The sequence below is a fragment of the Gadus morhua genome, chromosome 12 (assembly GCF_902167405.1).
Source record: "Gadus morhua chromosome 12, gadMor3.0, whole genome shotgun sequence".
Classification (NCBI taxonomy): Eukaryota; Metazoa; Chordata; class Actinopteri; order Gadiformes; family Gadidae; genus Gadus; species Gadus morhua.
In genome coordinates, this window is record NC_044059.1 from 12,453,043 (window position 1) to 12,479,120 (window position 26,078).

At 54.5% G+C, this 26,078-nt stretch overlaps 2 protein-coding genes across 2 annotated transcripts in view; both read right to left on the reverse strand.

Moving 5' to 3' along the window:
* crocc2 (ciliary rootlet coiled-coil, rootletin family member 2) overlaps positions 1–17,531 on the reverse strand; it is a 53,428-nt gene extending 35,897 nt beyond the window's left edge. Inside the window, 9 exon segments of the mRNA XM_030372918.1 lie at positions 668–874; positions 2,230–2,336; positions 3,198–3,447; positions 5,141–5,244; positions 5,629–5,712; positions 5,907–6,074; positions 16,267–16,358; positions 16,734–16,890; positions 17,331–17,531. Coding sequence (XP_030228778.1) covers positions 668–874; positions 2,230–2,336; positions 3,198–3,447; positions 5,141–5,244; positions 5,629–5,712; positions 5,907–6,074; positions 16,267–16,358; positions 16,734–16,890; positions 17,331–17,387 — 1,226 coding nt within the window. The 5' untranslated portion in view covers positions 17,388–17,531.
* Positions 17,532–17,640: 109 nt separating this feature from the next.
* On the reverse strand, positions 17,641–25,883 carry klhl30 (kelch-like family member 30). The gene is made up of 9 exons (XM_030373345.1): positions 25,758–25,883; positions 24,083–24,887; positions 23,679–23,694; positions 23,341–23,506; positions 22,386–22,472; positions 21,699–21,854; positions 20,853–21,041; positions 20,155–20,306; positions 17,641–19,318 (listed from the first exon to the last, which is right to left on the reverse strand). Exons 2-9 carry the CDS (start codon positions 24,853–24,855, stop codon positions 18,947–18,949), a joined length of 1,911 nt encoding a protein of 636 aa, XP_030229205.1. The 5' UTR covers positions 24,856–24,887; positions 25,758–25,883; the 3' UTR covers positions 17,641–18,946.
* Between the last annotated feature and the right edge of the window lie 195 nt (positions 25,884–26,078).

Genomic DNA, 26,078 nt, shown 5'->3' on the forward strand with positions numbered 1-26,078 from the left:
GAGCACTGAACAGACACTTCCATCACCACTTCAGGTTCAGAGGCTCTTCTTGACGTCTGATCACGAGAGCAGAGACGGAATTCTGAGTGCACCTGGTGCACCTGGCCTGACCCAGACGCTGCAGAACACTCACTCAAAACTAATCCAGTTACAATCCCTTTGACTGAACCCAGTACCTTTCAGCACGGAGTCAGACACCCAGGTCCCTGCCCTACCCTACCCGGAGTTCAGTGCATGGGTGAGTACCCGGGGTTGAATGATGGGTGAGTACCCGGAGAGTTCAATGAATGGGTGAGTACCCGGAGAGTTCAATGAATGGGTGAGTACCCGGAGAGTTCAATGAATGGGTGAGTACCCGGAGAGTTCAATGAATGGGTGAGTACCCGGAGAGTTCAATGAATGGGTGAGTACCCGGAGAGTTCAATGAATGGGTGAGTACCCGGAGAGTTCAATGAATGGGTGAGTACCCGGAGAGTTCAATGAATGGGTGAGTACCCGGGGTTGAATGATGGGTGAGTACCCGGGGTTGAATGATGGGTGAGTACCCGGGGTTGAATGATGGGTGAGTACCCGGGGTTGAATGATGGGTGAGTACCCGGGGTTGAGTGATGGGTGAGTGGAGTTGACAGCACGGGGGCGGATCATGAATGGTTGGACCTGACCGTACCTGGAGTTGAGCTCTACTTTCTCGGCGTCCCAGCGGCCCTGGAGCTGCATGGCTTCCCTCAGCTTCTCCCTGAGCTGCGCCTGCAGCGCCGTCAGCTCCACGCCACTGGAGGCGCTGTCCTGGAGGGCCCGGGCCCCCAGGGAGGCCACGGACTGCTTCAGCTGACGGCCGGTCGCCACACAGTCCACGCGCATGTCCGCCAGGGCCCTGCATGGGGGCGACAGAGGGGATGACGGGCGGGATCGGATTCTAACCGATTTCTCGGCGTAGAAAACCTTAAGAAGAAAAACTTAAAGTAAGTATAGAGTGCCTCAACGTAACCTTAACATCGCCATTTGGACTTGGGCTCGACCTTAGATCCTAAATGGAACACCGGCTGGCCCAAACTCGACGTCTAACATTGGTAACCGAGTGATGGAGTTATGGGATCTCATCGAGGTAAAAATGGTCTGCATTTCTACAGCGCTTCTGTAACCAGTGGCCACTCAAAGCTCTTTACAATATAGCCTCTCATCACCCAGTCATTCACATCACACACTCCCTCCCCGACGGCGGAGTCAGCCACGCAGGGCGACAGCCAGCTCGTCGGGAGCAGTCGGGGTGAGGCGTCTTGACGCCCTGAGGAGCCGGGCATTGAACTAGCAACCTTCCGGTTACCAGACGAGCCGTCTACCCCCTGAGCCACATGCCGCCACCGTCTGGAACCCAGGGTGGAGCGTGGGAGCGCGGGGCAGGAGACGGGACGCCTGCTGGTTCCCCAGTGGGCCCGCAGGCCGCCCGTCCCGCCGTGGGACGGGGGCCGTTTGCAGCGACGCGACAAGCGGCCCCCGTCTCCGGTGCGGCCCCCGGGAGCAGCGGCCGCCTTTGAAGTGAGTGCACGTTTGAGTCCCGGGGCCGTCTAGCGTCCCTGAAGGCCTCCCGGCCCGGCTGACACAAGCCAAGCCTCGCCGGGTCACCTGACACCGCCGCCCTGCGGCCGGGACACACTGATCCAGGGGACCCCCCCCCCCCCCCCCGCCCACCCCGGCCCACTTTGATCTCCCCAGTTGGGACGCACGCGACTGGGAGGGGGGGGGGTGGGGGAGTGTGTGACTGCAGGGTGAGTTACTGTGTTCATGCATATGTGCATGTGTGTGCATGTGATTCATTTTGTGTATGGGTGTGTGTCTGTGTTTGCGTGTGTGCAATGCATGTGATGACCGGTATGTGCATTTGGAAATGTGTGTGTGTTTGGGCGTGCAAGTGTGTGTACGTGGTCATGCATATGGGATTGTGTGTGTGAGTGCGTGTTGTGTATGAATGTGAATATTTGAATATGTACGCGTGTGAGGACATGCATGTGAGCATGTGCATGAGAGTGTATGTGTGTGTGTGCATGTGGAAGCCGGCGTGCGTGTGCATGCTTGCGTGCGTGTACATGTATATGTGTATGTGTGCGCGTGTGTGGACCTGGCTGTGTGTGCCTGTGCGTTTGCGTGCGTGGACCTGGCTGTGTGTGCGTGTGTGTACATGTGTGTGCGTGTGCGTGTGCGTGCGTGGACCTGGCGGTGCTCCGGGCTCACCTGTCAGTGAAGGCCCTGAGCTGGGTGAAGGCGGTCCTCAGGGAGGCCGACTGGCGCCACAGGGCCCTGACGCGGGCCTGCTCGCGGCCCAGCTGGGAGACACACGTCTGGGGAGCGGAGAGGGAGTCATGGGGGGGTAGGGATGGAGGTACCGCTCACTTACCTCTGATCCCAAACAGACACACACACACAGGGGGGGGCATCTCTCCAGTGGGTCACCACACGGAGAGCCTTGTTACCGCGGACACCAGCTTGTTTGTGTTGAGGGGGAGGAGGGGAGAGAGAAGCCTCCTTCCTCTCAACAGCTGGAATGTTTTGCACAGGAAACCGGCTCTGGACCTGGAGCTCAGAGCGAGAGGACGGAGAGAGAACGAGCGGAGAGAGGGCGAGCGAGCGGAGAGTGGCTCCAGCGCGCCGGGCGTATGAATGGGGGGGGGGGGTGTTGTTGCACAACCGGCGCTCCGAGGGGGGCTTGACCTCCGCTCTGTTTACCACGCTCAGCAGTTACTAGAAGGAACCGCCGCCTCATGTGAACAGCCTCCCTCTCCCTCTCCTCTCCTCTCTCTGTGTTTCTATTCATCTCTCTTCATCTCCGTCCCTTTGTTTATCGCACTCTGTCTTTCTGTTGTTTTTCTTTCTTTGTCTCTATCATGATCCCACTCCCCCAAATATATCTCTCTATCCCAGGCCTCTCTCTCTTCCACTCTCTCCATCACTCTCTCTCTCCATCAGTCTTTCTCGCTACATCTCTCTCTCTAACCCAGGCTGGCGCGCGCGCGCGCTCTCTCTCTCTCTCTCTCTCTCTCTCTCTCTCTCTCTCTCTCTCTCTCTCTCTCTCTCTCTCTCTCTCTCTCTCTCTCTCTCTCTCTCTCTCTCTCTCTCTCTCTCTCTCTCTCTCTCTCTCTCTCTCTCTCTCTCTCTCTCTCTCTCTCTCTCTCTCTCTCTCTCTCTCTCTCTCTCTCTCTCACCTCCTGCTCCAGGCGGAGCCGGGAGCCGCTGAGCTCTGCGTCGTGGCGGGCCCTCTCCAGGCTCTGGGCCAGGTCCTGGTTGGCGGAGGCCAGGTCCTGGTTGGTGGAGCTCAGGTCCTGGTTGGTGGAGCTCAGGTCCTGGTTGGTGGAGCTCAGGTCCTGGTTGGTGGAGCTCAGCTCCTGGTTGGCCGCGGTGGCCCGCTCCAGCTGTTCCCTGAGCAGGGAGTTCACCTGGCTGAGGCTGGCACACCTGGAGACATCACAGCCGGTTATGAGTGTGGGGCGGCCCCGCCCTCCCCAACTCCCCGGACCCCCACCTCACCCCCCGGACTGTCGTTACCGCGGAAACTACAGTATATCAGGGTCATGTTCATGAGGCTCTCAACCACTGGTCCCTGAGAAGCTCTGCCAGCCAATAGACCACTAGCCAATCAGAGCACTGCCAGCCCCCTACCAGCCAACCAGAGCACTGCCAGCTCCCAACCAGCCAATCAGAGCACTGCCAGCTCCCTACCAGCCAATCAGAGCACTGCCGGCTCACTACCAGCCAATCAGAGCACCGATAGGCTGTAGTGTGACCGACTCATAATAAAGCTATGTGTAAACTTGCAGTTGGGCTAATTTTCCCCAGATTTGCCCATCGAGCGGTTTAATAAACATGTTTCACCGTAAGTGGTTCCAGATTTGCGTGCTGACTCGGGAGAGGGAACCAAGCTCATGTTAGCGTGCACGACACCCAGTGTTGGAGGCGGATCAGAGGCATGTCTGACCCTTTATCTCAGCTCCCCTGGGACCCGCGGTTCGGGGATCCGGAGCGCTGGGAGGAGCACATCGCGGCGAGCGGTACGCGACGACGGAGCTGGGAACATCGGAGGCGTAGGACGAACCGGTGGCTGAAACAGTGAGGCCTTAAGTACCTCCGTTACAGCTCCATCGCTAGCTCCACCAGGCCACTAGCAGCTCACTGTGTTACTGGGAGCTGTCTGTCTGTGGGCTGTCTGTCTGTGGCCTGTCTGTCTGTGGGCTGTCTGTCTGTGGGCTGTCTGTCTACCCTCTCAGCGTCTCTGTCTGTCTGTGGGCTGTCTGCCCTCTCAGTGTCTCTGTCTGTCTGTGGGCTGTCTGTCTGTGGCCTGTCTGTCTGTGGGCTGTCTGTCTGACCTCTCAGCGTCGCTGTGTGTCTGTTGGCTGTCTGTCTGCCCTCTCAGCGTCGCTGACTGTCAGTGGGCTGTCTGTCTGCCCTCTCAGTGTCTCTGTCTGTCTGTGGGCTGTCTGTCTGCCCTCTCAGCGTCTCTGTCTGTCTGTGGGCTGTCTGTCTGCCCTCTCAGTGTCTCTGTGTGTCTGTGGGCTGTCTGTCTGCCCTCTCAGCGTCGCTGTCTGTCTGTGGGCTGTCTGTCTGCCCTCTCAGCGTCTCTGTCTGTCTGTGGGCTGTCTGTCTGCCCTCTCAGCGTCAGTGTGTCTGTGGGCTGTCTGTCTGCCCTCTCAGCGTCAGTGTGTCTGTGATGTGTTGACACTCCCCAGCCCTACCACCCTGGCCAGCGGTTCTTCTTCAGCGCTCGTGGCTGAATGGAAGGTGACGGGGGGTCCCGGTGCGAGCCCACGGCCTGGCCCTGCTCACAGCGAGGGCTCCTCGGGGAGATCTCCGTCCTGCAGGCATCCTGGAGGGCCCGGGACCTGATGGGAACCTCTCAGCCTCAGGACTGTTGAGTCTAGCAGCAGAAGCTTTGCCCCGCAGCACAGTACAGTGAGGTCATTAAGGAGCGGGGTCAGAGGGTCAGGGGGTCAGGGGGTCAGGGGGTCAGGGGGTCAGGAGGCGCCGTGCGCCATAGGAGGCCTACAGGTAAGGAGGCGGACGTCAGGGATCGAACCCGCAACGTCTGCGGCCGATCGGTGTCAGACACCGCTGACCCGCCAGGCGGAGCCTCTCGTCTGGTCACCACGGTTACCTCTTGTGCTCCTCCCCCAGCTGCTGGTCTTTGGACTGCACGGCGGCGTGGAGGTCCTGCTCCGCCCGCTGCAGACGCTGGGTGGAGTCCAGGTGGGTCTGGAGCTGGGCACACCACACAGGGTTAAAGGGACTGCTTTCATACCGCTCCTTCCTCACCGCTGGCCCCTCACAGTGGTTAACAGTACGACCTCACATTCACCCATTCATGCACCGGCGGTGTCAACCCCTCACTTTTTAGGGGCAGTAAGGGTGAGGTGCCTTGCTCAGGGATACCTCAACACTCCCCAAGAGCCGGGGCCTAGCAACCTTTATCGTACTTAGTGAGTACGGAGCACCTTTCAAGAGCCTCTGCTACCAAGGGCTTAACGAGGTTCAACACTGTCGGACACACAACGGATAGGTCGCATCTCGCAACACGTTTCACAACAACAAGTTTTAAACACTAAGAAGAATAGGTTTGTGCGTGTGCGTGTGTGTGTGTCTTACAGACAGCCTGAGCTTCTCAGACTCTGATGTTTTCTCCAGAACTTGTTCCTCCAGATCTCCACATCGCCTCTTGTACTGAAGCACCTGGCAGGGGACACGGCATCGCGTGAGACAGCACAACGATAACAACACAACACCCAGCGAACAAGTGTGTTGTAATCATGTCCAGCCACACTCACAGGCCACTCACACACATTCACCCACCCACTCACCCACTCACTCATCTTGCCACTCACACAGAGAGACCCGTGGACAGACACACGGTGTGTTCCGGGTACCTTGTTCTGCAGCCTGTGGACCAGCTGGGCCTGCCTCTGCTGGCCCTCCTGGCAGGCCTGCAGCTTGAGCTGGTAGGCCCGCTCCACGGCCCTCGCCTGCTGCCGCTCCCCGCCACAACTCTCCTGGTCCGAGTCCGCAGCGCTCTGCGAGGTAAGCATCTGCTCCAGCTACAGACACCAAGGGCACACCGAGAGCATTGGCTTCAGGGTCGGGAGTAGCATTAGCATTAGCTTTATCGCTGTGGCATTAGCTTTATCGCTAGCGATAGTGTTAGCAGAACTATCAATGTTTTCAGTAGCATTAGCTTTATCGCTAGCGATAGCGTTAGCAGAACTATCAATGTTTTCAGTAGCATTAGCTTTATCGCTAGCGATAGCGTTAGCAGAACTATCAATGTTTTCAGTAGCATTAGCTTTATCGCTAGCGATAGCGTTAGCAGAACAATCAGTGTTTTGGTTAGCATTAGCTTTATCAGTAGTGATAGCGTTAGCAGAACTATCAGTGTTTTCAGTAGCATCAGCTTTAACGCTAGTGATAGCGTAAGCAAAACTATCAGTGTTTTCAGTAGCATTAGATCCAGCAGAACCGTTAGCACAGCGCTTCAGAAAAACCGTTTGGACTAAAGCTAAACTTCCTAAACTAGCCTCAACACAAGAATTTCAAACTCTGTACCAACATTTCTACATCCTTTATCAAATACAACTTGGTATACCAAATGTACTTATACATACATAACATACAAATCTCATGCCTTTCATGTTTGTGTATCAGATGAGAGGCTACAGCTATTTCATATTATGGGATGTCCCATTATGCCCAGTTATGACCACTTTCAATGTCAATTCAAATCATAGGCAAGAAGACGTTTGCAGAGTGCTTATCCAAAGTGACAGAAATACTTGAATCAGGATGTTTACGTGTGTGTGTTTGTTCCCATGCAGAGATTACTGTGTGTGTGCGTGTGTGTGTGTGTGTGTGTGTGTGTGTGTGTGTGTGTGTGTGTGTGTGTGTGTGTGTGTGTGTGTGTGTGTGTGTGTGTTGCGTGTCTCTGTAGAACATGAAATAAATGAACGTAAACATGAGGATGAACAAGGAGTCTGATCATTGAGCAACACGGCCTCTTCTCCTATATCTGAAACTCTCTCCCCCTCTCTCTCTCTCTCTCTCTCTCTCTCTCTCTCTCTCCCCCCCCCTCTCTCTCTCTCTGTCTCTGTCTCTGTCTCTCTCTCTCTCTCTCTCTCTCTCTCTCTCTCTCTCTCTCTCTCTCTCTCTCTCTCTCTCTCTCTCCCTCTCTCTCCCTCTCTCTCTCTCTCTCTCTAATGTAAACCACATGTATGTGTATCTCCAGCAGGCTGTGGGAGAACACTCCAACACCACCCACAAAGAACCACCACCCAAGTCCCACAAAAACACAGCTCAACAACACCCACTACCTCCACCCATTTACCGGCCACCATCAAAAGCCAAACACCATCACCCATCCACCACCCAAATCCCTCCAACCACTATCAACCCTTCCTCAATTAACACCCAAATACACCACCCAAATCCAACCAACCACCACCCTTTAAACACCACCCCCCAGCATCCACCATCCCCACCCTACACAACAAACACAGCCCACAAGCCTCGAACCACCCCCGAACCCCGAGGAACCCCACCACCCACCCATCCTCCACCCAGGAAGCTCCACCCAGGAGCAGAAGCCCAACACCATCCGTGTAACCCACTATACACCAACAAACCTCCACCCGTCGCCCCCTCTCCCTGAACAACCTCCATCTCGATCCCACCACCCCCACCCGTCGCCCCCTCTCCCTGAACAACCTCCATCTCACTCCCACCACCCCCACCCGTCCCCCCCTCCCCCTGAACGACCTCCATCTCACTCCCACTACTTGACGACCCTGAGAGCTCTCGGCCAACTTCTCCCAAACAGCCCTCGAGTCCTCCATTAATACCCCACTTCCCGAGCAGGGCCCTCTCAGAGCGCCCCACGAGCCCCTCCGAGCCGCGGCGTGCGAGCCGGGCTGCGGGCAGCCAGAGGGCCGCTCCCCGGCGTGGGGTGGAGGGGACGCAGGCGCCCGGATGACGGACGTGGAATCACATCAAACAGCAGCTGCGTTTAAAAGGACTCCTGGAAACAGCTGTGTTTGTGTTCTGCACACACGAGGGTGTGCGTGTGTGTGTGTGTGTGTGTGTGTGTGTGTGTGTGTGTGTGTGTGTGTGTGTGTGTGTGTGTGTGTGTGTGTGTGTGTGTGTGAAGTTACTCACTGGTTATGTATATTTCATGTATTACCGCGCATAAAACATGTTACCAACCAAAGCACTTCTTAACACGCTTTACAGACGGCGCCAAAACACACGCGTCCACTGGAGCCTACAACACACTCTGGAAGCTCCGGGAGGAAAACAGTCAACGCTTGAGCAGAGCTCCAGGAAGCGGATTAATAACGTACAACAACACAGCTTGAAGGTAAGCCGGAGACAAGATGGATAGACGTGGAACATCAGGCAGAACGTTGCTCCACCGGCGTGAGTTAAGGACAGAGTCCCCGGGCGCCTTCTCTTGATTTAGATTTACATTTAGCTTTTATCCAAAGCGATTTACAATAAGTGCGGTTGTCAGCAGAAAGAGAAACGATATATCACCGTCGGTACAGTAAGGATGTTCATAGAACAAGTACCAAACACTAACAATCACCAGGTTAACCCCTACCCCGTAAACAACAAAGATAGCCAGGATAAGACGCTACACATCGGCAAGTACTATTTGTAAGTGCCAGGACGTACGACAGACAATAAGTGACTCTGATGACGTCGTGGCCCTGGAGGGGGAGAGCGTGCGAACACCTCCGGCGGAAGCGCCGTCCCCTCTCGGGTTCCCGGTCCTCTGGGCCGCGGCCGCGGCGTCTCATCTGGAGAGCGTGAGCCGCCCGGGCGCGGCGGCGTGTGTGGCTTCTCCTCCACGAGATGAACACGATCAGATAACGAGGCAGCGAGCGGGGGAACACACACGCCTGCCCCCGCGGGGCGAATGTCACGCCAAGGAGACAAACCTCCAGCGCCAAGCATTCCAGCGCAGGAGGAGGAGGAGGAGGAGAGCCAGGGCTGCACCCGATGCCCTATCTGCTGCCCCAGCTCCCCCAGGTGTGTGGGGTGGAGCTCATAAGGGGCCGGGCCCTCGTGGCTAACCCGGGTCCTCGGGGGCCCGGTGGAGCAGAGCCAAAGCCCTAACGTTGCTCTGCATACCAGCGGGAAGAGCCTTTGAAAGGAGAAAGGTTTCTCTCCCCTGTCAGCTGTAAAGCCCAGGGCTGCCATGGATTAGCCATGCTCCGCAGAGGAAACACCCAGGAGACCGCCATTACAGCCCCCCCCCCGCCCCCACCTCCATCTCCACCCTCACCACCCCCCCCCCCACCCCCCCCCACCCCTTCTCACATCACTGAACCCCGTCAACTCCAGCGCTGGGCGGTTGACGCGGTGCTGAGTGTGAGCACACCCATCGTGTGTTCACTGGGAGGGAGGGAACAGTGACCAGAGCAACCCCTTACCCCCCCCCCCCCCCGCCTGTCCATCGGCCCCTAACTCAGGGGGCTTACAGAGCCAGGAGTGTGCGTGCTGCACACCCTCTGTTTTTACGACGTGCTTTACAGTAAAAAGTCACTCTGCAGAATCCCCCCCAGTGCCCTAAAGCGCGCGGGGGGGGGGGGGGGGGGGGGTAATGTACCGGAGCGGGCCCAGTGCTTTGAGGTCATTCCCTGCCACTGCCGCCGTCCCCGGGCGGAGCGGCCGACCTGGTGCCGGGCCTCCACCCTGCACAGCCCTGCGTGTCGAGGCCTCCGCCCGGCTCCACCGTTCTGTTGGGCGCTCCTCACCAATGTGGTTCAAATTAGCCTTTTATATTGCCTGGTATTTATGATTTGTTTCCCTCCTTGTATTGTCTCTTCAGATAAATATTTCAAAGGACATCAAAGGGGAGTGGAAGGGCTTTGATTCCCGGGCCAGCGGAGCAACAACCCTCTTGTTTTTCCAGGAGCTCCTCGAGGCCTCCGCGTTGACGAGGCGTTGCCGACGCAGCGATCCGTCTCAATTAGCCGCCGCTGATTATCACTTCCTCGCTCCCGCCTCGTGACAGAGCGACGCCGCTCGGGCAGCGGGAGTGGACGATGTGCCTCTTTGATCTGTGACGTGTTTGTGCTTTAATGTTTTACTGGAAGCCACACCCCGACGACGACGACGACGACGACAGGAACCAGCGGTCGGGCCGCCGCGCCCCGCCTAGAGGACCGGGGCACCTCCTCAGAGACCACCTCGGGGTCATCGACCTCCGACAGGGTGCTCACACGTCCGGGAACAAGTCGACAACAAGGCGGACTCGCACGGAAGAAGTGAGTGCACATCTGCACAGGGTTCACCAGAGTCCCGGCCCATTCTGCTGACCGCAGCGATGTTCAGCATTCTCCGCTGTGTTGAAACGAGCCACAACTCTCCGTGGCTGGCGTCCAACTACTTCTGGACAACGCTGCTTAACGTCAGGATCAGATAAGTAAGCATCCATCTGCTGTTTGCTAGGTGGACCCTGCCTGTGATTGGAGGAAATAGGGAAAACAAAGTGCATCGTTTCGCTGCTATTGTTGTAGGCAATAACACAAAAGGCCGGCCTTGTCCGTCGAAGAGCAACAAACACCGAACCCCACCACAGCCTCCTCGGCTGGCCGGCAGATATCTGCTGATTAGCCCAAATTGGTGCCAGGTGATGTCATCTGCCACTAATTTCGACCAATCAGCATCAGGACTAATGTGTTCTAAGTGACCTTGTCCATGGTGCAATGCTGGTGTTTAGTTTAAAAACACACGTGATGTGTATTTAACCCCCCAACCCGCCACCACACCAGGGATAAGCCATGCACCCCCTACACCATCCACCAGGTTCTGACTCCACCCCCCTCCACCCCCCAACGGGGCCAGAGTCCATCCCCCACCAGGTTCTGACTCCACCCCCCTACACCCCCCACTGGGTCCTGACTCCGCCCCCAACCGGGTCCTGACTCCGCCCCCACCAGGGCCAGACTCCACCCACCAGTGTGTCCAGGCTCCGCCCCCCCCCCAGGCTCCACCCCCAACGTGTCCTGACCCCACCCCCTATGTCCATACTCCACCCCCCACCGGGTCCTGACTCCACCCCCCAGTGTGTCCAGGCTCCGCCCCCCCCCCCCACCAGGCTCCGCCCCCCCCCATCTGGCGTTGGGGTTGCGGAGGTAGTGGGCCCAGGCAGCATGTGAAGGGTTACAGCTGGGATCGTTTGCTAGGCCGGGCCCAGAGGGTTAATACAGGGAATTAATGGAGTGCACTATCTGTCAGATTCCTAAACACAGCTGGAGCGGATGTCCATCCCCCCCAGCCCCCCGCCCTCCGTCCCCTGCGAGCTGCCCAGAGCACCGCCCCCCCCTCACCCCCCTGGGTGCTGCATATGTGAAAGAGGCCCAGCTGATTGTGAAAGCTGTTTATGTATTGTCACTGAGGGTGATTACACAACGTGGGATAACAAACGCACAGCAGCGTGCACGTGTGTGCCTGTGTGTGTGTATGACTATGTGTGTGTGTATACGTGAGACTGTGTGTGTGTGTGTGTGTGTGTGTGTGTGTGTGTGTGTGTGAGTGTTTCGGTGTGTGTGTGTGTGTGTTTGTATGACTGTGTGTGTGTGTGTATATACGTGAGACTGTGTGTGTCGGTGTCAGTGTGTGTGTGTGTGTGCATATGTTTGTGCACAGGCGTGTTTGTGTATGTGCTCATGTGGCTGTGTTTGTTCACATGTGCGCGTGCACAGGCGTGTGCGTGCGCGTTACTTCATATTACCATCTTTTCACGGTGAACTCCTTTCAGATATGTGGATTTCCGTGCTGGCTGATATTTACACTGCACAGCATGTGTTAATGAGGTAAGTGATACACAGGGGGTACTACACACACACACACACACACACACACACACACACAGAAGGCCCTGGGACAGTAAACATCAGGCGCTTGGCAGCAGCAGCAGCCGTGCACTGCCTGACCTACGAGAGATGCACGTGTCAGGGCTGGAAGTCGCTGTGCAGAACCCCCCTCTGGAGCGTTGGGGGTTGAGTGTTTACGCTGAGCAGCAGGTAACACAGGGATGTATACACAGACGCCGTGCCCCTGTGTGTCTCTCTGGGGCGGGGGGCCGGAGCCTTCACCCTGGGACCACCGAGAGGAACACTATTATTTTTCATGGTGTTGTATTCCTCTCCGTGTTCGACTTTGCATCTTTTTTACTGTCCATCATTTCTGCGGCGATGGGGAAAGACTCCGTGGCCTAGGGCCAGGAAATAGTTTGGTTAACTCGCCCTTATATAAGTGTTTCGCACTGTACTGATAATTAATATTTTTCCTTTACTTCATTTTAAACTACTTTGGCGAGAGAGAGCGAGCGAGGAGCGCGAGAGCGCGAGAGAGAGAGGAGAGAGAGAAGAGAGAGAGAGAGAGAGAGAGAGAGAGAGAGAGAGAGAGAGACGGAGAGAGAGAGAGAGCGAGAGCGAGAGCAAGAGAGAGAGAGAGAGAAAGAGAGGCTGCGTGTGCTTCCAGCTCCTCTGCAGTGTGAACAGGAGGTTCCACGAGGAGGTGAACACGGAGCAGCACCGGCTCAGCAGCCAGGTAGGAGCGGGGGCTCAGAGTGCTGCGTGACGGGCCCCTGGGGGGTCCCCACTACGCCCCATCCATCACCAGGACCCCCCTCACTGTGATCCTATCTCTGTCCGGTGCCAGGACCGTGTCGCCGTGACGACCCTCTGATCAGGTGCGTCGGTGCGCCCCAGACCAAACACAGAGGGGCTCGGCGCTCGGGCCCCCAGGGGCCATCCGTCACCACGCTGGGTCGAGGTCACCCCAGGTCACCGGAGAGGGGGCTGAGTGATGGAGCAGGACCCCGGAGAGGCTTCCAGGGGGGACCTAACTGGCCCTAACCCTAACCCCCGGGGCCCGGGGCCCCCGGCCTAGCGGTGGGTTCCAGGTGAGGGACGGGGAGGAATGGGCGATCGCCACGGTGTCGCCAGGCTTGGCAGCCTCCGGTTCAGAGAATAAAAGTCAGTGCCAGTATTTATGAGTCACCGGCCTGGGTTCACTAATCACCGTCCACCCAGAGGTAGGCCTGAGTGGAATCAGATGAGCTCAGCGCACGGCTGGGAGGAAAACACGGCGGGGGAGTTTCTGCTTTCCGGAGCCGGAGTTGCCCACCGCGGCGTGTAATCCGTTCAAGATGGACCTTCTCTGAACGTCGGCGTGCCGACGCTGCTTGCATCAGGCACGGACTTCAGAGAACAAAACAGGGAGAGTTCAGAACCATATCTGGTGTCCGCCTCCAAACACTAACGCCAAAAGAAACAACTTTTACTGCCACTGGCTTGGAACATTCTTGCTGAGATTCCCAGTGACCTTTCGAGAAAACTGGTGCTGTTCGTTTCAACCCCTAGTTTTCACACAAGATATCCCCTTTCACTGTCTTCCACACCGGTTCCCCCATGATGTTCGGCCAGTGACCTCATTATCAGGTCGGAAAATTCGGCTTCCCCACATCGCTTCACCCCGGTAACATCTGTCAGTGATCGGGATGGACGTCCCCGCGGAGCACAGAGCATCTCACCGTGCGAGCAGTGAACCCCTTAACCCTTCCATTTGTACACGTCGGGGGTCTCCCGCGACCCAGTGTGTGTATCCTACGCCCCTAGGTGAGATGCGACCCCCAGCTCTGGAAACACAGTTCTGGGAGAGTGCCCGTGTTGGTTGATTCCCCGGGGGTACTAGCAGGCGTGCAGCGAAAGGCTCACACCCCCCCCCCCTCCCCCCGGAAACAAAACAAAACGAGTGTGTCGACGTCAGCTCGGCGCGCGTACCGCGGCGCGGTCGGGTTTCCCGCCCCGGGCCGCTGGTGCGTGGGGGCTATTAGCATCGCACGCCAGCGCCCGAGTCATCAGGGAGCTGCCGGAGCTCCGTCCTGACAGCACGCACACCAGGACCTGTCAGGACCCGGGCAGCTGCCCTCAGCCCCGCCCGTCCCGTGACAGGACGCGGCGGTGTACCGCGGGTGCGTACACACTAGCGTACGCACCGGGGCAGACGGTGTGGGGAAGACAGGCTGGGCATGGATTACTGCAGAGGCAGCGTATCATCGCCAACGCGTTAGAGGCTTTCCAGGCGAATTCTGAACTCTATCAGCTTGTTGTGGGAGTAGTTCTGCCAGCATTGTTCCCCTGCCACGCATGAGCAGTATGATACTTGTACCCCTCCGACACCGTAAGCAGCTAAGCAATGCCTCAGCATTTCAACATGCACTGCTTGGTTTCCTGAGTGTGATTCATACCCCGTGCCCTGCTGCCACTCTTCTATTCTTTACTGGTCAACTTTTGATACATTTGAGATGCTATCTGCAGTAGCCAGCTATAAGCCAACATTGTTCTCTGTGGAAAAAGGACAAATAACTCAAATAAAGTGTCAGAATGTGCTAACTATTTATACTTTATGTGCTAGCTATTGCTAATAGTGGCCGCGGGGCGCTAGGGGATTCAGACACTAGCAACACTTTTACCAACACTTACTTAAGCTTTTGGGCGAGGAGGGGGAGGGGGGGGGGCTTTAGTATGTTTTCACACCTCCCAAAACATCAACAACATAAACACGCTATTTATACCCCGAGAGGTCTAATGAAGTCACATTTATAGAGCGGGGGCGGGAGCGAGCGGGGGCGGGAGCGCGCGGCGGCGGCGAATCAGAAGGCGGGAGTTCATTGGTGATCACAGACGGCCGCTTTGTGCTCCAGCAGAAACACCGGGCCCCTGGGGACACGGGAGCCTCCCCCCCGTCCCCCGTCCCCAGGCCTGGCTCCCTCCACCGGGGGGGGGGGCACCCATGGAGGGGAGGGGGTCAGGGGAGACGGCCGCACAGGGGGTCCGGGCCAGACCACAAGGAACCCCTTCATGGGCTTTACTATTGCTAACACACACACACACACACACACACACACACACACACACACACACACACACACACACACACATGCATTCACTCACTCTCATAAAGACACACCAGTATGCACGCACAAAAACACACACACACACACATTCAAAATCTCTCATACACACACACAAACGTATGCACGTACACACACACACACACACACACACATGCCTGTAGGCACGCACAGACACACACACACACACATACATGCATGCATGTATGCGCGCACACACGTGCCTTCAAAAATTCTCTCATACACACTTAAACTTATGCACGCATGCACACCCACAAACACACAAATATGTACGCACACACACACACACGTATGCACTCACACACACACAAATATTCACAAACACGTGTATGCACGCAAACACACACAAACACATATAAGCATTTGCACAAATACACACACACATTATTTCTCTAAGTCTTCCTGATGAATGAGTGTGACTGTGATATGTGTTATGTCATGATTCTAAACTTACTTCATGCTCCTGTTGAGTTATATCCCTGTTAAGGACTTTTCTATTGCTTTTCTGCACGAGCAGCACTAAATCCCTGAAGCTGGATTGATAGAGCGAGTGCATGCCATTGACTATTTATCACAACCAGAACACTGGACCTCCTGCCCCCCCCCCACCCAGCCCTGCACGGAGGAACACACACAGAGACAGGCCTGGTCTGAACTCAACATAGAAGTGATTCACTTGTGTTTGAGGGTTCACCCTCCTCCTTCCCCCTCCTGCTACTAACAACCGGCCCTAAAGGGTCGTGACCTGGCCTCAGACCAAAGGTTCTTGGCTCCATCTCCAACGGCCGCGGAGCGAGAAGGCTCTGAGCTCTACCTGAGCCTTGGGCCTGGGGTGGGACATTTAGTTTGAAAGCACTTTCGTCACTTTTTGTAAATCAAATGTTCACTCTGACTCTGACAAAATAAAGATTTAAATCCGGTATCTGTGGCGCTAACAGGCCTGTAATGTAATGAGCCCGTCCAATAATTTCACTCGTTGGGGCGTTGTCAGACGTTATGGAGACCCACGTCACACTCACTATAGCCAGGGGGCGCAGCCAACAGAAAACTAGCAAGAAGAAGCTAACCTCTTGTATTTTATGGAGAATTTTAGATATTTTTGACGAAGATTTACATTTACTCTCAGGGAGTGTACAGGGACACCTCCAGACTCAGCTACGAGGTTGCTCAAACTAGCAACCTTTCGGGGAGATGTTTTCCAAGAAGAGACCCAAACTGAACCATTATCCACTACCAGCACTAACGCCCTGTAGCAGTGTTTCCCTAACGAGGAGAGCGTTGGGGTCTACCTGGAGGGGGTCCCGGTAGGTGGGGCTGGGGGTCCGGTCCTCCAGCTGGGACCGGGGGTCCCTCCGTGTCAGACCCCCTTCAGAGGGCTCCCCTGGAACCAGGAGGAACAGACAGATATAGCTCTCAGGGTCAAAGGTCAATGTAAGTGGGGTGAAAATCTAGACAAAATAATAATATAAGTAGCTAGTACATTTTATACAGAAACCTAGACCGAAAAAATACTGATTTGGTCGACCGATGAATCAAAAGTAATGAAGAATATTTTAAATGTAGCCTAAACACTTTCTATACTTTTGATCATATAGTATACACCTACTACAATGATGTCGTGAATAACTGTAGGCCTACAACCTACAATGAATACTGTTCAAACAGGACAGGTTAGACTACATTGTACAGAATAGTTTCTGTCTTAATCGTCAGAACAAAGTATTTTGTTCTAGCTCGCTAGCATGATGTAGCCTACCACGTGGCGGCTCCGCCAGGCTGCGGGTGACGATCTGGCGCATGCGCGAACACACGGCGGTGGGCGTGGGCGTGTCCACACTGTCCCCAGTGAGTACACGTCCATAGTTCACCTCTTCAGGGCAGCCGTCCGCGTTGAGCATAGAAAACTCCAACTTCTGCAGCACACACCAGTTCAGTCCGAAACCAAACCAAACCATTCATCCCAAACCATTAACCCCCCACTCATCCCAGCTCGTCTGAGCGCTGTGGCGCCAGTTTATCCTACTGCATCAAGTCATGATGTTTTTATTGAATTATTAGTATCCAGTTGTTCCCGAAACTGTTCCAAACTTTCAAAGTGAATACCTCAAAGTTATTGAATCGGTCTACCCATTGCCATGATGTGAATGTATATTAGTTTCCATTTGTACAGCGGATTACTAATGAACTAATTAAGAGTGACATTAGGTGAATTTATCCGCATTCAAACAGCATGAATGTGCATTGAGCATTCCTATTGGATTATTATTATCAGTTTAATTTGCGTGAATTGCATTTCACATTAAACTTTTTAATCAATCGTATCATGCACTGGACCGAGGGAAAACAACCTTACCTGAATCACAGAATCCAGTCTGGGCGAATGGTGAGAAGAGTTGTGAGGAAAGCTCATCGCTGCGGTGATTAACGACCGGCTGCTTTAGTATGACATGTAGTATTAACTTGTTTTGTGATGGTAACTAAACTAACCCGATGCACTGATTTAAAAAACGTAACTTCAGAGACCGGTCTAGACTTCAATTCCGGTCAACCGCCAATCAAGGTTACCATGGAAACTAGACGCTTCCCGGGCCGTCGCCATGGAAACGGAATGCTGGCTTGTCCGGTCGCCGTGGCGATGGAGAAACACACAGAGGGAGGCGGACTGACGCTTAGCTCTAGGCTCAAAGTTTAATCATTAAACAAAAACACTGTCAAACGCTAAACACCACACACAGATGTAACAAGAGAACTCTGAATCTTTTTTAATATTAACATGGCATATTGTACAATTTGTTTAATATTAAATACAGTCCTACAACGTATAAACAAACTTTAAAACCAAAGCCCTGGCATCAAAGTGGCAACACATTTAGAGTCTACAAACATCTAGGAAACAACGCACACGCACACACTTCACATAATCAATGTAAAAAAAAGCCTTGAATACATTTAATTCTCTACAAAGGTTTTACAAAAAAAGTCAAAAGGGTGAATGTTATTATTAGGCGTCCATCATTCTCTTGGTTAAAGTTTAACTGTTTAATATTCAAGGTTGATAATCCTGTGATACACATTTCAGCTGGCTGGTAACAACTGACACATCTGGTGTAAATGCTCACCCAGAGTTTAACCCGATAGATTCTGGTTAGATTTACTGATTATAAACGCACACAAAAAACAACATTGGCTAAAGTTAAAAAACAATCTAATTGGCTCAAGAGAATGTACCTTTAAAAACAGAATTTTGAGCCGAGACTTGAGGCTTGAGCACAAAAAAACAAAAAACACGCCCCTTGTTATCCTCAATAAATCACTTGATTTCATTAAAATAGTTCTGTGCGGAACCCAGAGTTAACCGTTTGTGATTCTATTTGTGTTTGTGTTGTATTTGTGAAGATCTAGCCTAGACTGACCCCAGATCAGTAGTGTCCAGCCGTTGGGCATGGAAGTCTTTTAGTCTGAACATTGCGACCCAAACTACTCTCATCCTCTTCCCTCTTCATACATCTGCTTCAAACACATCCTTTAACCCTTCATCTGCCCCTTACAGCATGTCCTGGTGAACGATTGCTCATCGCACCGCACTGAGCACTAGTGGTTCACCAAGTGATTAGCAGTAGTTCACTAAGTGATAACAAGTAGTTCACCAAGTGATTAGCAGTAGTCATTAAGTGATTAGCAGTAGTTCACTAAGTGATAACAAGTAGTTCACCAAGTGATTAGCAGTAGTCATTAAGTGATTAGCAGTAGTTCACTAAGTGATAACAAGTAGTTCACCAAGTGATTAGCAGTAGTCATTAAGTTATTAGCAATAGTTCACCAAGTGATTAGCAGTAGTCATTAAGTGTTTAGCAGTAGTTCACTAAGTGATAACTAGTTGTTCACATATTGAGTAACATGGTTTACTCACTAGCCAGTCACCAGGCAGGTCTGATTAACAGGTCCTTTGTGAAACCTTTAAAACCCATCCTAAAACAATCCTAGCTTAAACACAAGCAGCAAACTCCTGCAACCCGAGGGGCCTTGACCCCCAGGTGCTGGGGACGGGTGTGTGGGGGGGTATGGGTGGGGGGGGGGTATGGGTGGGGGGGGGGTCTCAGAGGGGTCGATGGGGAAGGCCTCGGGCCACTGGGCGGGGTCCAGGAAGACGGAGGCGGCGCCGCTGTAGAACCAGAGGCGGGGCAGCGCCCCCTCCACCCGCCAGCAGTCGGCTGCCCGGTCGTACACCTCCATCTCCACCCCGTAGTCCCCCTCCATGCCCTTCCAGTGCCCCCCCGTCACCACCAGACCCCCGTCCAGCACCACCAGACCCCCGTTCTCATGGAGCATGTTGAGGTACTGCTCCTGGGGGGGGGGGGAGGGGGAGGAAGGAGAGGGAGGAGGAGGAGGGGGAGAGAAGGAGACACAGGGGAGAGAGGAGGGGGAGGAGGGAGGAGGAGGAGGAAGAGGGGGAGGAAGAGGAGGAGGAGGGAGGGGAGAGGAGGAGGAGGGAGGAGGGGGAAGAGGGGGAGGAAGAGGAGGAGGAGGGAGGGGAGAGGAGGAGGAGGGAGGAGGGGGAAGAGGGGGAGGGGGAGGGGGGGGAGGAGGGGGGGGAGGAGGGGGGGGGGGGGGAGGTGGAGGGGGGGGAGGAGGGGGGGGGAGGAGGAGGAGGAGGAGGGGGGGGAGGGGGAGGTGGTAGGGGGGGGAGGAGGAGGAGGAGGGGGGGGGAGGAGGGGGGGGAGGAGGAGGAGGAGGGGGGGGGGGGGGGAGGTGGAGGGGGGGGGGAGGGGGGGAGAGGAGGGGGGGAGGAGGAGGAGGGGGAAGAGGAGGAGGAGGAGGAAGAGGAGGAGGGGGAGGGGAGATATCTTCAGAGAAGGACAAGACGTTTTCTAATCGTGAAATTATGTTTAAAAATGTGATATATAATTTTTTTTTCAATTTAATTAATATTTTTATAATTAATATTATGTTAACATCTGTACAGTTCAGGCTTGCTAAAGAATCTGAGCTAAGATAAAGAGCTTTTCAGACAAATCACAGTTTGATCTGATCTAAAAATATATTAAATTGTTTTTCTTTATAAAAACAAAAATATCACAATAACTTTTTCACTGTATTTTCAAGACAAAGTTTAACTTATCGTCACTATTTTGAATCAAGTTTTAGATTGTGTTGATTTTAGCTGTGTGTGTAACGGCAATCCCACTTCTGCCACATGTTGGCGTCGGGTCGTAGGTGTAAACCTTCTTGGTGTTGTCAGCGATCAGATAGATGACGCCGTCCGCCGTGATGGAGCGGGGAGACGACAGGTACTTAGGGATGAACGGGGAGCACACCACACTCCAGCTGTCTGTGGGACCAAACATCACCTTAACGTCCTCACAAACACACCACTGATCCTAACGTCCTCACAAAACGTGTGTGACAAACACATAATGTTAACGTTCTCCAAAACCGTGTGTCTGACAACACTATGTTAACGTCCTCACAAACCATGTGTCTGACAACACTATGTTAACGTCCTCACAAACCGTGTGCATAACAAACACACAATGTTAACGTCCTAAGAAACCATGTGTATGACAAACACAATGTTAACATCCTCACAGACACACAATGTTAACGTCCTCACAAAACACACAATGTTAACGTCCTCACAAAACACACAATGTAAACGTCAAACCTCACAAATCATGCATGACAAGATCCAAAATAAACAACCTCATAAAACATTGACACAACATATCAACATCCATCAACACGCCAGGACATAATGCCGAACGTTAACGTCCTCACAATCTGGATTTCACTTTGCGCCTTACATAACGTGGGGTTGTACCGTGGTGTTTTGCCCCGCATCGTTTTGTACTACAGTGTAACGTGTGGCAATGCTCACCGATCACGGGGTTGTAGCACTGCATGGTCAGGACGTTGTACTTGACGGCACACGAGCCGATCAGGTAGAGCTTCCCGTGGCAAGCGGTGGCGGTGAAGTTGGTGACGTAGCGCAGGGCGGGGCAGGTGAGCGCCCAGGTGTCGCTGTAGGGGTCGTAGTGCTCCACCTCCACGTAGTTCAGGGTCGTACCTAGAGACAACACCTCCGTGTTAGAGCAGTGGGTGGAGCAGCACCGTCAGTCCATGGCAGCGCTACATGGAAGGGTGCTTTTCTTTGCTTTGTGCTACCGTCATAATTCTCCCCATTAGGCAGCTACTGTCCTTAGCACTTACTTTATTTTGTATGTGACGTTGCACTTGAAAACTACTTTGTGTAGCATGTTATCCTAGTTATCTTTTCTGTGTGCGGAGAATGGGTTAACCTAACAACAGTTGGTGCTTGGCACTTGGTTCTTTAAACATCCTTGCTGTACTGACAGCGATCGATTGTTGATCTCTTCTGACAAATGTACTTATTGTAAGTCGCTTTGGATAAAAGGGTCGGCCAAATGCCCTCAATGAAAATGTAAGCTACTGCCCTCTTAAGCATCACAGGGAGGAGGGATCCCTCTTCTGTATTCCTTCTCAAGATTTGGCCAGGACTAATGGAACTTGGATTGCTTCTCTGCAATGTGTCGTTTTTTTTTTTTAAAACTCTAGTACCCCCAGGTTTGACTGCATGTTTGACAGTTCTCAGCCTCACTTATGAGTGGCTTTAGAAAGGCTAGATGTTCGCTGCAAAGGTCTAGTCACCTCCAGGTCACCATCATCGTCCTTTTCTCCTCCTCATCTTCTCTCCTTCCCTTACCTCCGATGACGTAGACCTCCCCGTTGAGGGTCGCCGACATGTGATTGGTCCGCGGGCAGAGCATGGGCGCCACGGTAACCCAGCGGCCCTGGCGCGTCATGTACTTCCAGGTCTCCGTGGTGGACCAGGTGTTGGTGTTGGACCCCCGCGACCCGCCTGTCAATCACACAGTAGCACCTCAACACCCCCCTCTGACCCACCATGTGTCTTATTGTTTATGGTCACCACTTCTACTGAGACGAGGTGACAAAATAGGCCATTTATTTTGCGCAAGCATTTATGACTTTTAAATTAATCTTGTACCTTATCATTATTATTGGAAATTTCATCTCATAAATATCCTGTCTCAAATAGTAACTTCCTCTTCCTTGAGATTGTGTCACCGAGTCCAAGTGGGCGGGGCTTAATATTCTGAGCAATCACTGTGTGTGTCTCCCACGACGGCCAATCAGATCCTGAAGGGATCCTATTTACTTAGGATTGTTTGACTTGGATAAAAGTCCCATTAAGAAACCAAGATATGCTACGAATGCCGTTTCAAGCAATCTGTGTAAAGCATACTTCATTCCGCACCGGGTGAACTCTGCTTGTTTAAAATAGTTTCCCCCATTACTTTACCACTCGGGTTCCAATATTTCAAAATAATAGCGCCAGTGTTTTGACAGGGCTAAAACAAACCCGGCTGACCTGTGACATAGACGTCATTGCTGAGGGAGACCAAGGAGTAGCCCCACTTGTTGGGGTTGGGGAAGTCGGGGAGCTGGTGCCACTGCTCTGCAATGTGGAACAGAGAGAGGGTATATAGAACAGACAGCTTCAGAACATAGAACAGACAGCTTCAGAACAGAGAACGTAGAGCATCAGAACTATAAAGGTATTCGGTTTGGGAGTTTCTGCACAGTGGAACACAGAGGGAAAGAAAATAGAACAGACAGCATCAGAGGCATAAATGTATTGGGTTGGGGAGGTCCTGCAGAGTGGAATATAGAGATATAACATAGAACAGACAGCATCAGAACCATAAAGGCACTGTGTCTACATTTGTTTGAACCTTGGTTCAACTCCTTTCTGCTTCATTTCTTCTTCCGAAACTCATTTCTTGTTCTTCTTGCATTCCCCCTTGTTGAGCTTGTTGCTACTTTGCACGGAAACGGCTCTATAAATAAAGTTTGGTTTGATACAATTTGAGGCGAATTTGTTCTGAAACCGAACATGGCCACAGTTTGATCCGAGCACAAACAGCGGTCGGTAAATGTTTTCGTCCCCGGCCGGTCTCCTCTGGGTAATGTTTCAGGGTTTATTAAGCACTGCTGTTCTTGGCCCGGCCTCCCCATTCACCTCCTCCAGCAGTCGACCCCGCCCGGACTCTGTTTGGCCAGTAGATTCTACAAACAAAGCTCCATCTCCATTTAATTCCACTCTACAAGGACCACATAATACATCACTATAAAGTACCCTTACTATTGAGTCTTTGGCAGAAGCCTTCATCCAACGCGACGTGAGGTTACAGACATTAAGGGGCAGTGAGGAGGTACCCCTGCCCACAGCTATAGGCTGGGACTTTGGGGTTTGAACCCAGACCCCTCTAGCTGAGAGACCAACAGCCTTACTTTGACCCTACCCTGGGGGGGGGGGTACGTACTGGTCTTTATGTTGTAGAACGCACAGTTCCGCGGCTGTACTCTGGGGTCACTCTCTTCATCCTCGTCCTCGTCCTCGTCGTCCAGCGAGCGGCCGCCCATCACAAACAGCACCTCCTGCAGGTTGGGCTGGGGACTGCAGGGGCTGGCCCTCTGCTCCAGCCCGGGCTCCACGGAGATCTAGAGACAGATATCACATCGATAACACAATCATCATCACCATCACCACCATCATCATCATCAGAACAGTTTAACCCAGATAACTTCTGATACATAAGTTGAGCCATTTTAATTTGAGCCATTTTATGACTTTTAATCAAGTGATTTTCTCACAGATGACTTTAATTTTCATGAGTCTCTTTCCACTAAGATGCCCTTTGCCTCAGGTAGGTCCTCCTAGTGCTTCACCCCCCCCCCCCCCCCCCCCCCCCCCCCCCCCCTCCATGTAACGGAACCAAACACTGAACCCAGCGGAGGGGACGGCCCCTCCTCGGGTCAGACCCCGGGCCCTGCCCCCGCCTGGCTGGTGACGTCACTCACCATGGTGTGTGTGTGACCTCATCCCCGGGGTCCACAACCCCCAAACCCTAACCCTAACCCTGGGGTTCAATACCCATACCACCAACCCTATTGTGGCATCCCATTACCCAGTTGACCCGGTCCTGACCCAGTCCTGACCCGGTCCTGACCCGGTCTGACCCGGTCTGACCCGGTCTGACCCGGCCTAGCGCCCCCTGCCCTCACCTCCTGCAGGACGTGCTCCACGGCCTGGCGGGCCCCGGGGGCCCCTGGACCAGGCCGTCCGTCAGCAGGCGGTCCCTGAGGTACTCCGGGCTGAGCAGGGCCAGGCGGGACAGGCCCAGCAGCTCCGTGAGGTGGTCCCGCCGGGGGGTCTCCTGGTGCCGCGCCCAGGCCAGGGCGGCCTCCACGCGGGCGTGCTCCGAGCGCACCTGCAGGCCCTCGTGGGCCAGGCAGGCGGCCAGCCGCTCCTTCCCCAGCAGGGGGAACTCCTCGCCCCGCTGCACCGCCTCAAAGTTCTCCAGCAGGAAGCCCCAGGCCTTGGCCACCACCTCGGGGCAGCCGTGCGTCTCGCCGAACTCCAGGATGCCCAGGCAGTTGGTGGCGTCGATCTGGTGCTGCAGGTAGCGGCCGCACACGCCGCGCACCGTCTGGAACTGCAGGCGGTCCGAGGTGCGCACCAGACCCTCCACGTTGCCCTGGTTGATGGTCAGCCGGCCCGTGTACGCAAAGTCCAGCAGCGAGGCCAGCACGTCGGGCTCCACGTCGCGCAGCTCCACGCGCGCCGCGATGTTCTCCACAAAGTCCCCCGAGAACATGGAGCGGAAGTAGGGGCTGCAGAGGGCGAGCACGGCACGGTGGCAGGGGAAGTCCCGGCCGCCGGCGCCCAGCGTCACGTCCACCAGCCGGGGCTGCGAGCGCAGGGAGCGCAGCCCCTCCAGGATGCTCTGGGCGTGCGACGCCAGGCTGAAGTCCAGGTCGTCCACGTTGCGGACCATGGCGAGAGAGAGAGGGGGGGTGGGTTCACCTGCGGGGGGGGGGGGGTCGAGAGCAGATCAGAGGGGCGGCAGGCGGCTCGGGAGGTAGAGGCGGTTGCCGGGTCACCGGGAGGACGCTAGTTCGATCCCCTCGAGGGTCGAGGTGTCCCTGAGCGAGGCACCTCACCCTGACTGCTCCCGACGAGCTGGCTGTCGCCCTGCCTGGTCGACGCCGCCGTCGGCGTGTGGGTGTGTGTGTGACTGGGTGAATGATGGGTAATATTGCAAAGCGCTTTGAGTGGCCACTGGTTAGAAGAGCACCACATAAGTCCATTCACTACTACCTACCACCGGATGAGCGGCTCTGGGGATGAGGAACTGAGCCGAGGGGGTTCAGCGGGAGATATGAGCGGCTCGCGGCGCGTCAGCGCGGGATCAGAGGGGATTTAGGCTGTTCAAATTAGAAACCGATGTGAGCGACATGTTATGTGACCTCTGGAATCAGTTTACAACCGGACAATAGATGCGGGGCTCGATGTTAAAGAACAACACTCACTCACTCTTAAACACAGTGAAAACACAGCTTATAGGACTAAGCGAAAAACACACACCCTTCCAAGAGCAGAGCATAACACATTTTAAACATTTATTATTATAAATTCACCGTAGCATATCGGGTTAAACCCTCTCGTTTGTTATCTGAGCAAACACAGAGTGTTCTGTGCGCGGCCGTGTTACCCCAGGAACCCTGCGCGCTGTTGACTTGGAGACAGAGATCAGTGTTCCCCTCGCTGCTGGACGGGCCCGGGGCGTGATGTCACACCGAGGTGCCCCCTGATCCACGCTGAAGCCCGTGATAAAGTACATTTCCTGTCCGGGGCACACTTTGAACCACGGCGAGAACACAGAGACGGAGACTCACCAGAGGCAGAGAAGCAGTGCGGCGATCGCTCATGTTCCCGGGAGCCGGTGTGAGTGGAGCGGGAGGCCGGTTACAACAACAAGCTGCTGGCAGAGTGGAGGAGGGCCGCGGCCAAGCCGGGGACGGCCTGTCGCTCTGCTATATTTAGGGGCCCAGGGCCGCCGCGTGAGGCCGGGGGCATTCCAGACCCCCCCATCCACACCTGCTGTTAAAGGGACAGACGCAGGGCCGCCCTGGGGGGGGGGGGGGGTCTGGCGTGTTCTGAAGCTCATTACACCCCGTCCGCCGGCGTGAAGTCACCGCTACATGTCAGGGGTGTTGA